General features: G+C 38.2%; 1 protein-coding gene across 2 annotated transcripts in view; it reads right to left on the bottom strand.

The window, feature by feature from the left end:
• ACTR6 (ARP6 actin related protein 6 homolog) overlaps nt 1-11903 on the bottom strand; it is a 36024-nt gene that overhangs the window by 10367 nt on the left and 13754 nt on the right. For both annotated transcript variants that reach the window (XM_008064682.1, XM_008064683.2), the window contains exons 7-8: nt 7050-7148; nt 6878-6956 (exon numbers count right to left, since the gene is read on the bottom strand). In XM_008064682.1, the coding sequence (XP_008062873.1) occupies nt 6878-6956; nt 7050-7148 (178 nt within the window). The remainder of the gene's footprint in view (nt 1-6877; nt 6957-7049; nt 7149-11903) is intronic.

The following is an 11903-nucleotide window of genomic DNA, read 5'->3' as shown; positions in this document are numbered from 1 at the left end:
ACAAAGCATATCTGTATACCTAACCCTTAACTGTACCCCACAATATCATAATAAAAAAATTGATTAAAAAAAAAAAGAAATGCAAATTAAAACTACACTGAGATACCACTTAACTCCAGTCAGGATGTTCATCATCAATAACTCAAAAAACAACAGATGCTGGAGAGGATGCAGCGAAAAGGGAACACTTCTACACTGTTGGCAGGAGTGTAAACTAGTCCAATCTCTGTGGAAAACAGTTTGGCAATTTCTAAAGGTCTAAAAATCGATCTTCCATATGACCCCGCAATCCGCCTATGGAGAATATACCCGGAGGCACTCAAAACACTCTATGAAAAAGATACCTGCACAGGCATGTTTACTGCAGCATTGCTTAAATAGCAAAAACATGGAACCAACCGTGCTGCCCATAGAAAGGAGATTGGATTAAAAAAAATGTGGTGCATATACATGATGGAATATTATGCAGTCATAAAGAAGGATAAAATCATGAACTTCATAGCAACTTGGATGGACTTAGAGCCTGTAATAATGAGTGATCTATCACAGAAACAAAGAACTGAGTATCACATGTTCTCACTCATAAGTGGACCTTGAACAATTATCATGATACTATAAGAAAAGGATCGTCAGTAGTGGGAAATTTTCGGAGGCTGGGGGGTGGGATTGACAGTAGTGGGCCGTCTTCTGCGGGAGGTGGGAGACACACCTCTTCAACAATGGTACCTGCTACCTGCATAATGAACATTTGTATACTTAACCCTGAATTGTACTCCACATCTTTAAATTTAAGATATTAAAAAAAGAAAGAAGAAAAAAAAAATTGTGGCTCAGCACAGTGGCCCATGTCTATAATGCCAGCACTTTGGGAGGCCAAGGTGAGAGGATTTCCTGAGTCCACGGGTTTGACACTAGCCTGGGCAACTTGGTGAGACCTCGTCTCTACAATAAACCAAAAAATTAGCTGGGCATGGTGGAACGCACCTGTAGTTCCAGCTACTTGGAAGGCTGAGGTGGAATAATCGCCTGAGCCCAGCAGGTTGAGGCTGCCGTGGCCGTGAGCGTGCACTCCAGCCTGGGCGACAGAGTGAGACTCCAACTAAAAGCACCAAAACCAAAACAAACAACAACAACAAAACTGCTGCAGTGTGGCATGGGCAGGTGTGATCATAAATCACCCATCATGAAATGGGCAAACACGTTGAAAGAATCTTCAAAAAAATTCACTGAAGCCAAGCATAGCATCCCACAACCTCCCACAATGCTAGCTGGTATACTGATGCTGCTGGGTTCCTAGAACACTTACTTAGCAGGGGAAGCCTGCACTACAAGGGGCCTGCCCTCTAAAAAATTCTGTTTTTTTGAGGGTCCCCCCCACCTTGAATTCTCTTGTTATTTATTTTCTGCTAAGTCAGCCATTCTGTGAGCTATGCTGCTAAAGAGTCCAGAAAAAACAATCTCTTTCCCCAACATTCTAGATCTGTAAAATTATGCTCCCTCTTAATTTTACCAAGAATCCTCAGCTCTTCTAGACTCAGTTATAGGTATTCATTTCATTTGACTCAATACATATGCAGTTTTCCTCCCATCCTTTACATAAGTATAAAAATATATAAAATATATAATATTAATAATTTACTGTTAAATAGTGATGTGTGTACAGAATATTATAGGTTCCTTAATATAATCAGCCACCTACTCTATATAGATCTCAGCTTCCTCAGAGATGTTTTTCTGAAATAAAAGACCCTCACTATTCTCTGCTGTTGCCTGTGTTAGACATCTTAGCCTACACTGTTCACCATTACACATCCATACCTAGTATAGCACAGTACCCAGTACACAGTAGGTATTTGATACATTCATTATACTAGGCCTGTTACATACGCTACTATTACATACATTAGGTCTATTACATACCTACATATGAACTCTCACATAACCCTAAAAACAGGCATTTTTTCCTTTTATTAATGATACAATTAGGCTCTGCTAAATCAAGGTCATTCATATGATAACCCAAACCACATACAAAACATTCCTTTCACTACAATGCCATTCCTAACCTGGATGAATATAAATGATCCCGATTTCTATCATTCGGAAATTCCATGTTCAAATCATTATTTTTAAATTTAAAAAAATCTTGAAAAGTACACAATATTCACAGTTTTCTAGGGAGAATAAGGAAAACTAAAAATTACTTTTCTCTCCATTAAACTATTGCTATAAGGCCGGGCGTGGTGGTTCACGCCTATAATCCCAGCATTTTGGGAGGCTGAGGTGAGAGGATTGCCTGAGCCTGCTGGTTCAAGACCAACCTGGGCAACATGGCAAGACCTGGCCTCTACAATAAATCAAAAAAGTAGCTGAGCATGGTGGCACACACCTGCAGTCTCACCTACTTGGAAGGTTAAGGCAGAAGGACCGCCAGAATCCAGCAGGACAAGGCTGCAGTGGCCATGAGCGAGCCACTGCACTCCAGCCCGGGTGACAGAGTGAGCCCCTAACTCAAAAAATAAAAATAAACTATTGCTATAATAACAAAGTATATTATTCCTCACAGAATTCTCAAACAGAGTGGAAAATATTTCCTATGAATTTGCAAATTCATTTACACTCAAGCCATTGACTTGAGTTTAAATGATACAATTCATTTTGCCTACATGCAAAATAAGCTGAGATATATGCAGTCTGGGAGAATTTCAACTGACAAAACATTAAAGGTTATCTAGTTTATAGCCCTAATTGACAGAAGAGGTCACGTGACATGCCAGTTCCAACTCTGGAAAAGGGCCAGAACTAGAGATACTTATTGAATGTTAGCATTAAAGTCAAAAGTCATTAATATGTAATCTGGTAGTGCAAGTAGTCTCTGATTTTAAGAATATAATTCAAAAGAGACTTTTGTTTTGGAAATAGACAAACGAAGGAATTTTTGAGGGCCTCTGAGAGTTGCTATTTTAGTCAACTAAAAGTCAGTTTCAGTAGGCCATGATTACCGCACAACCGTTGTAAATCTGGTCCTGGTACCATTAAGTAAGTTATAAGTTTATGTTATATTGGCTCTGCAGAAAGTGGTCACCATTAATGTGAGGGTGATTTTCCCAACTTGGGTCAATCAGTGCATTACACTTTATTAGGAATCCTCTTTTCCATTAAGAAATAAAACTGAATTTCTATCATTTGTAATTGGTGATATTATAAACCTTATCACTATTGTTACTATCATTAGCCCTAGAAAACCAAGTCTGCAACTCTTTCCCAAGCATTTAAAAAAATTCTTGGCCAAGCATAGTGGCTCACACCTGTAATCCTAGCACTTTGGGAGGCCAAGGTGAGAGGATCACTTGAGGCCAAGAGTTCAAGACCAGCCTGGGCAATATAGAAAGACTGGGTCTCCATTTTAAAAATACGCAAAATAGGCCAGCTGCAGTGGCTCATGCCTATAATCCCAGCACTTTGGGAGGCAGAGGCAAGAGGACTGCCTGAGCCCAGGAGTTCAAGACCAACCTGGGCAACATGGCGAGACCTAGACTCTACAATAAATCAAAAAAGTAGCTGAGCATGGTGGCACACACCTACAGCCTTACCTACTTGGAAGGCTGAGGCAGAATCACCTGAGCCCAGCAGGTTGAGGCTGCAGTAGCCATGAAAAATAAAATAAAATAAAAATAATTCTCAAATAAACTATCAAAGTTCAAGTCTTAACAATATCCTAAGTATAAAGACTCTCAAATAAATATTTTTTTTTCATTTTATGTAGCATTGTTACTTTACTTTCGTAAATATTAGCTCTCATCAAAGTTGTGCACATCAGGTAACAATAAGTTAGTCAATATTCACCCTTTGCGCTCAGAGACATTTGGTGGTTCACCTATTAGCAACCTGACTGCAGTTTTTTATCAGATAGTGAAAAATGAATCACTTTCATATTAAATAGCACAGCATTCGAACCAATTATTTTCCTGTAATGATATTTGGCTTACAATGGGATTTTGGACATTGATGAACTTATTTATGGCCAAAATCTCAAAATTTCATATCTTTTGTTTCTAATGAATGATTAATGTATGAAACAGTCACTGATGTGCATTGTGGAATCATTGATACATGTTGTACGACAGTAATTTGACATCTTCCACCCATTGTTTTTCTATCTGAGTAGACAATGCAGTCTCATTTTCTTCCTCACACGTTAATAATATGTAGTTTATTGTCCAGTTGTTGACTGAAGACAATGCGGAAGGACATTCTCTTTCTATGTAACACCAGCTGATTTTTTTTTTTTTTGAGTCAGTCTCATTTTGTCACCCAGGCTGCAGTGAAGTGGCACACTCATGGCCACCATGCTGAGCTCAGTTGATCCTTCTGTCTCAGCTTTTCAAGTAGCTGGAATTACAAGCATGCACCACCGTGCCTGGCTAATTTTATGATTTACTGTAGAGACAAGGTCTTGCCATGTTGCTCAGGTTTGTCTCAAACCTCTGAGCTCAGGCAATCCTCTTGCTTCCGCCTCCAAAAGTGCCCACAGGTATGAGCCACTGTGCCCAGCTTATTTTTTAACATATATCTCAGTATATATTTCATGTCTTTATTTGCTTTTTCATGCAATTTGAATGGAAAATTTCAAGGAAACAGATTTTTGAAAAATTTGCACTGGCATAAGTTTGTCTTGTATAATCACCAGCAATCTCTTTGTGTCGCTAAAAGGGAACATCCAAGTGGTTGCTAGATTTACAATGTCCCCTAAAAGGGCACATCAAAGTGCAAAGGGTTAAGGAAACTCAAAACAATACATTTTAGTGTGAATCCTAATATATACAAAATATAACTTTCTAAATCTTAAAAATTATTAATAAAATCTTTATGTGACAACATAAATTGTGAATAAAGTATAAGTTTTGACATAATTGACAAAGTAAAGATTAAGTCATTCTTTTTAAAATAAACATTTACTGCAAAATTCCATCATCTGGCAAAAGTCCAGTCCAAATGACTGTGTCCACTCATTTGATATTAAAGTGCATAATACCTATGAGAATCAGTAACACGGAGTCTACACTGAGTAAATGAGGTGCAGTCAATAAGCAGATTGTGTTTACAAGGTCCAAGGCCAATAAAAACAGCTGCAATCAACCATACATGTCTGCATTTTTTTTCCTCCAAAGATGATGAGTAAAATTATGGTCAACTGGAGGCCAATCAAACAACTAATGGCTCGCTGTTAAAGATGCTAGTTTGAAAAAAGAAGGCTTATGATTTGACAAAGAAGAAACTGACAGAGTTTAGAAGAATAGTCAATAAACTAATGTGTTGTCATTTGCAAGGAAGGAGAAAGCCTTCCTAGTGGACCAATCATCTAGAAGAGGTTTTCTTTTCTAAGTTTTTAAACTTAGAGACTAAGCATCTCTGGGGAGAGGAACAGGAAACATGGATACAGATTTTTTTTTTTAAGTGCCCCAGGTGATTCAGGTGATAGCCAGGTTTGGGAAAACTAGAAATCACTAGGACTTTGCTCAGAATCCATCCCTGTAGAAATACAGGTTACTTTACCCCTTTTAACTCTACAATGCCATAAATTTCTCCGCAACATTTATTTTCTTTTATATCACTGCAGTGTTTTCATCAGCTATAAAATATAAAGATATGAAGATGGCGAAATTGTCTAATGAGAAAGAGGTTTGGTGTTTAAAGGTTTGGGGCAGTTTTCCCTGTCTTGCAAAGCAGAAAAACAATACACCTTCCATATCCTAACTAGCACTTTTGCCTCCAGTTTTTCTCCCCAGTTTCATGCCTAGGCAACCTGATCTCATAGTCTGTCTCAATTTCCACTTTTTTGTTGTTGTTTTGTTGGAGTTACACTCTGTCGCCTAGGCTGAATGCAGTGGCACCATCACGGCACACCATAGCCTCGACCTCCTGAAATCTCAGGTGATCCTCCCACCTTAGCCTCCCAAGTAGCTGGGACTATAGGCATGCGACATCACACCCAGCTAATTTATTTTTATTTTTTTGTAGAGACAGCATCTCACTATGTTACCCAGGCTGGTCTCCAACTCCTGGGCTCAAGCAGTCCATCTGTCTTGGCCTCCCAAGGTGCTAGGATTACAGATGTGAGCCATCGTGCCTGTCTTAAATTTTGCTTTTCTATTAAACATCAGGTTTGAGATTTATCCATGCTGATCATGGAACTCTACTTCATTTTCACTACTGCTTATTACTTTATAGTGTAAGTATATCAAAAATTATTTATTCTCCTTCTGTTAGTGAATATCTAGGTTGTTCCCAATTTTTCACAATTTCTAAGTATACTGCAATGAAAATCATAAATGTCTCCTGACCAAAGACTTTTAACTTCCCAACCGTCCTCATCAAGTTGGTAACTAGAAGGGCAAACCTCACATTTATCCAAACACAGAAGCTATTTGATCTGAATTAATGAGATAAGGACAAATTATTTTGACATCCACAATAAACTGTTTCTCAATACTCTGAAAGTGATTTGGATTTTCCCCTTTCTAACTCCAATCTGGTCATATCAGACCAAACAGGAGTAAAACTTGGCCCTAGGTCAGCAACATCAATAATGTTCACAACAGAAGAATAACCAAATTCTAACTGGATTTAAACTAAATCTTAAGTAAACAGAAAAGGGTTAACCAAAATATATGTAACGATACTGTTCAGCTCCAGATTTGTTCCAGGTGCTATCACTTGCCAGATAGTTTTTTTTTCTAAATAAATTTACTGAGAAGTGTATGAAATTTATCTTGCACCAAGAGGTAGTCATCAACAGCTCTTTCAGGTCCTGCTAATCCTGGATGTGAAATGCTTTTCGAATTTGACTCAGTGGTTACTTGCTTTTTGAAATTACCTTACAAAAGCCCTTCTTAATTGTACTGAAGTCAGGCAAAACATAGTCTATCATTACTGTATTTTCTTCTCCTTTCAACCTGGAAAACAAAACAGACTTATGAAATATTTCAGCTATGTGTAACACCTCCCAAGAAGCAACTTTCCAACTCTTAGATTACTGCTATACATACTTTGCAATATCCATGTCTCTATAAAAATCCTGAGATACATAGCATACATCTTCTTTTACTTGATTAATCACATGTGTTTCATCCATAACATGTAGCTGCCTAATAGAAAGAAAAATTATAAAATTTGAAATGGAAAAATTTAAATATAACTTACAACTATCATTTAACATATGTTTTCTGGAATTAAACATTAAGGTAACTGATTTTTTAAGTACTAAATTCTTGAATGTGGAAAATAATTTAACTTTATGGACTACTCTCACTTCCATTATCTTATTTAATTTCCACATTATTCCTCTGAGGGCATGTATTATTCTAGTTTACAGGTAAAGAAAGCGAAAACAGAGGTGTTAGGTGGTGAGCTTTTTCCCTCCAAAGTTCTGAACAGAACCTTGCTATAATGTCTTCTTTTTTTTTAAGTTATGGGTACAATTCAGGGTTAGGTATACAAATGGTCAAGTTTGGGCCTCACTTTGGTCCCCACTTCACCTGGTTTGAGATCAGGTACCCTTATTGATGAGGTGTGGGCTCCCCCACCCCACTGTTTCCTACTATTGCCAATCCCTTTCTTTCCTTTAGTATTTTAATTGTTCAGGGTCTGCTTATGAGTGATATAATGCCTTAACTCTTAGCACGTTCTTTTCAGATTACAGAAGTATTGTTGAGTCAGCACACAGACGATGTTTAATAAATATTTGACAAGTAATTGAATAACACATATGCTTAAAGTAGAAATAAAGATTTTTTAAAAACAAACATGCTGGGCACAGTGGCTAAAGCCTGTAATCCCAGCACTATGGGAGGTGGAGGTGAGAGGATTGCCTGAGCCCAGGGTTCAAAACCAGCCTGGGCAACTTGGCGAGACTTCATCTCTACAATAAACCAAAATATTAACCGGACGTGGTGGTGTGGGCCTGTAGCTCCAACTATTGGAAGGGTGAGGCAGAAGGATCACCTGAAGCACAGCAGGTCGAGGCTGTGTGTGGAGGCCGTGAGTGTGCCACTGCACACCAACCTGGGCAACAGAGTGAGACTCCAACTCAAAAAACCCCCCCAAAAAACAAAAACAAAAATGTGAGGTTATTTCCTTCAAATATTCTTCTGTGCACACACATTTTAGTATATACTATATGTTTACTTTTTATGTTTTCAGCTAAATCTCATGAACCTTTTTTTTTTGAAACGAAGTCTCACTCAGTTGCCCAGGCAGCAGTGCAGTGGCACACTCATGGCCATGGCAGCTTTGACATTGCTAGGTTCAGGTGATTCTTCCGCCATAGTCTTCCAAATAGCTCCAAGTAGCTGGAACCACAGGCATGCACCACCGCACCTGGCTAATTTTTTTGATTTACTGTAGAAATGAGGTCTCACCAAGTTGCCCAGGCTGGTCTCGAACCTCTGGACTCAGGCAATCCTCTCACCTCTGCCTCCCAAAATGCAGGAATTAGAGGCATGAGCCACCATGCCTGGCTCATGAATATTTTCTTATGCCATTACATATTCTTTAAAAATAAGATTTTTTTTTTACTGCCTTATAATACTTAATCAGAAAAACCTATGAACATGTATTTATCAATGTTCCTAATGTTGGGAGGAAAAATACTTGAGTGTTTATTAACGTAGACTTTGTAGTCAGAGACCTGGGTCTGAACCAAAAATTATAAGCCAAGTTACTTTAACTCTTTGGAACTCAATCTCTTAAATGTTAAAAAAAAGGTAGTAAATATAGCTGGGTGTGGAGGCGCATGCCTGTAGTTACAGCTACTTGGAAGACTGAGGCAGAAGGATCACCTGAGCCCAGCAGGTCAAGGCTGAAGAGGCTGTGAGCGTGCCACTGCACTCTAGCCTGGGTAACAGAGTGAAACACCAACTCACAAAAAAAAAAAAAAAAAAAGTAAGAAATGACATGGCACAGTGGCTCATCCTGTAATCACAGCACTGTGGGAGACAGAAGCAAGAGGACTGCCTGAGCTCAGGGATTCAAGACCAGATTGAGCAACATGGCGAGACCTTGTCTCTACAGTAAATCAAAAATTAGCAGGGCACTGTGGAGCGTCCCTGTTGTTCCAGCTACTTGGAAGGCTGAGACAGAAGGATCACTTGAGCCCAGCAGGTCAAGCCTGCTATAGCTGTGAGCATGCCACTGCACTCCAGCCTACGTGGCAGAGTGAGACTGCCATCCCTCTGCTCCCCAAAAAAGGTAATAAGACCACCTACTCAACAAAGTTGTAAGAAGTAAATGATTCTAATAACACAAGTAAAGTGTGTAGTACTGTCCTTGTAGTCAATTAAAAAAAAATGCTAGTGCTCCCGTTTTTGCATTTGTATAACAAATATCTCTGCACACCACACTTCATCTTCTCTTAGATGTACCATTGTAGTAATGAAAAGAGAATAATACTAATTAAACTGACACTTATAAGGTATTAAGGACTAAAAAATTCATCCCAATGTCAGAAATTAAAATGTGAAAAAAGTACCAACACTGAACTGATGAATTAGTTTTAATTATATCTCTATGCCATTACTTAATCATTCTCTAAGACACAGAATATCAAATAATTTTATTCTTTTGATATACTGCCAAATTGTTTACCAGAAAAGTTATTTCAAGTTATTCTATAATAAGCAGTCAATAAGAGTGGCCATATAACAAATTTGCAGCAGCATCTTTTGAAAAAAATTCTATTAATTTGAATTGTAAAAATGGTACTTTAATTATTTTCTGTCCTGGGAAGGACCATGAGGAACAGGAATTCTTTTTTTTTTTTTCCCCCAAGTGGAATCTCACTCTGCTGCCCAGGTTGGAGTCTAGTGGCATGCTCATGGCCACCGCAGCCTAGACCTGCTGAGCTCAGGTGATCTGGGATCCTTCTGTCTCAGCCTTCCAAGTTGCTGGGACTATAGGCACGCACCACCATGCCCAGCTAATTTTTTGACTTATTGTAGAAATGAGGTCTCGCCAAGTTGCCCAGGCTGGTCTTGAACCCACGGGCTCAGGCAATCCTCTCACCTTAGCCTCCCAAAGTGCTGGGATTATAAGAGTGAGCCACTGTGTCCCGCCTGAGGAACAAGAATTCTTATCTGTGTCATTCATTCACATAGCTTAAGATCCTAAATAAATGCTCAATAAATATTTGATGAATCAAATGTCATTAATACAAGAGTTTAACATTTTTCATGTCTAGGAATTATTCATTTGTACCCTTTGGCTGTACGTAACTACCTAAGAATTATCTATTTGGGCCACTCACTATTTTTTTCCTAAAAACCATTGAAACATTGTATAGTGGGGTAGTGTTTTTCTTATGATCAGTGCTCTTACTATATTAAAGAGTAACAACTGCACAGCATATGTTTCCATTGTTTCTCACATCTGTGTTTACCTCAGTTTTGTTTACAGAGGCTTTGGACATACATAAGGCTTAACATTTTTATGTAGTTAAAACAGAAAAGCTGTCAAAACCCGACCACTTCGAAATCAGTGGTTTTCCCAACTGGATGAGGACCCAAACGGGGTTGGGTGCTGGTGGGCCTCTGCTTGGGCTGTGTTTTTGTCACACGAGTTTGTCTGCTTTTTGAAAATTCACTGAGTTGTACACTCATGGTTTGTGTACTTTTATGCATGTTTTACTTCAAAAATTTTTTTAAAAAGTTGCATGTAGGAAAATATTCTTTGTTATTTCTTCCGTTTTTATGCTTAGCAACTCAGTTAAACATTTTCTTGTTGTGGTTTTATTTTTATATTTGAGTCTTAAATCCATTTGAACTTTATTTTAGTGTATGAGGCTAAGTAAAATTTTAATTTTTCTTCAAACAGCCAACTTTTGCTGTATCCTTTCCTCAATAATTTATCCCTTCTTAATTAGTTTTTGATGTTTTATTTAGCAATATTATTTTCACTCTTACATTGATTCAAGATTATTCAGTCTCTTGGAGACCAGCCTAGGCAACATAGCAAGACCTTGTCTCTACCAAAAGAAAAATTAGACAGGCATGGTAGCACACGCCCGAAATGCCAGCTCCTTGGGAGGCTAAGGCAGAGCCCAGAAAGTTGAGGCTGCAGAGAACCCTGACTGTGACACTGTACTTCAGCCTGAGTGACCCGACTCAAAAAATGAAAGATTATTCACTCCCACTGATCTGTCAGTTAATTCTTATACCGCAATCACCTAATTATTATAGTTTTATAATATTTTACCATTTACTAGAGAAAGTTTTTCATTATTTTTATAAATATTTCTAGCTATTCTTACCAGTTTTGTTTTCTTCATAGCTGAAAGTCAGAAGTCTTGATTTCTTAGTTATACGATTTTTTTTCATTTAGCATGGAGGAGTGGTTAAGTGTACAGGCTCTGGACCCAAAACACCTGGATTTTGGTTAATGTCTGCATTTGCAGCTTCTAATCTGACTGGGGTAAGGAATTAAATATCCAAACTTACTGAACCTGAGCCTAATTTTATTTGGTTCCGTAGTGAATAACATTCTTATCATAATAATGTAAATGTTATTTATGAGCATTCTATTTTTATAATTAATCTATAAACAAGGCAAAAGAGATTTCACTATAGGTAAAAGTAGCATGTAAATGTTATACATCTCAATAATTAAGAAGAAATGGTACAGTATTATTTATGCCTAGTGAAAACAGTCAATATTGTGGGGCACGGTGGCTCACGCCTATAATCTCAGCACTTTGGGAGGCAGAAGTGAGAGGACTGCCTGAGCCCCACGGGTCCGAGACCAGCCTGGGCAACTTGGTGAGACTTCATCTCTACAATAAATTTAAAAAACATTAGCCAGGCATGGTAGCACTACTTGAAAGGCTGAGGCAGAAGGATCACCAGAAGCCA

The sequence above is a fragment of the Carlito syrichta genome, unplaced genomic scaffold (genome assembly GCF_000164805.1).
Source record: "Carlito syrichta isolate Samal-C Ts95f unplaced genomic scaffold, Tarsius_syrichta-2.0.1 Scaffold307930, whole genome shotgun sequence".
In the NCBI taxonomy this organism is placed as follows: Eukaryota; Metazoa; Chordata; class Mammalia; order Primates; family Tarsiidae; genus Carlito; species Carlito syrichta.
Note: the sequence above shows the minus strand (reverse complement) of the source record. Positions and strands in the feature narration are given on the sequence as shown.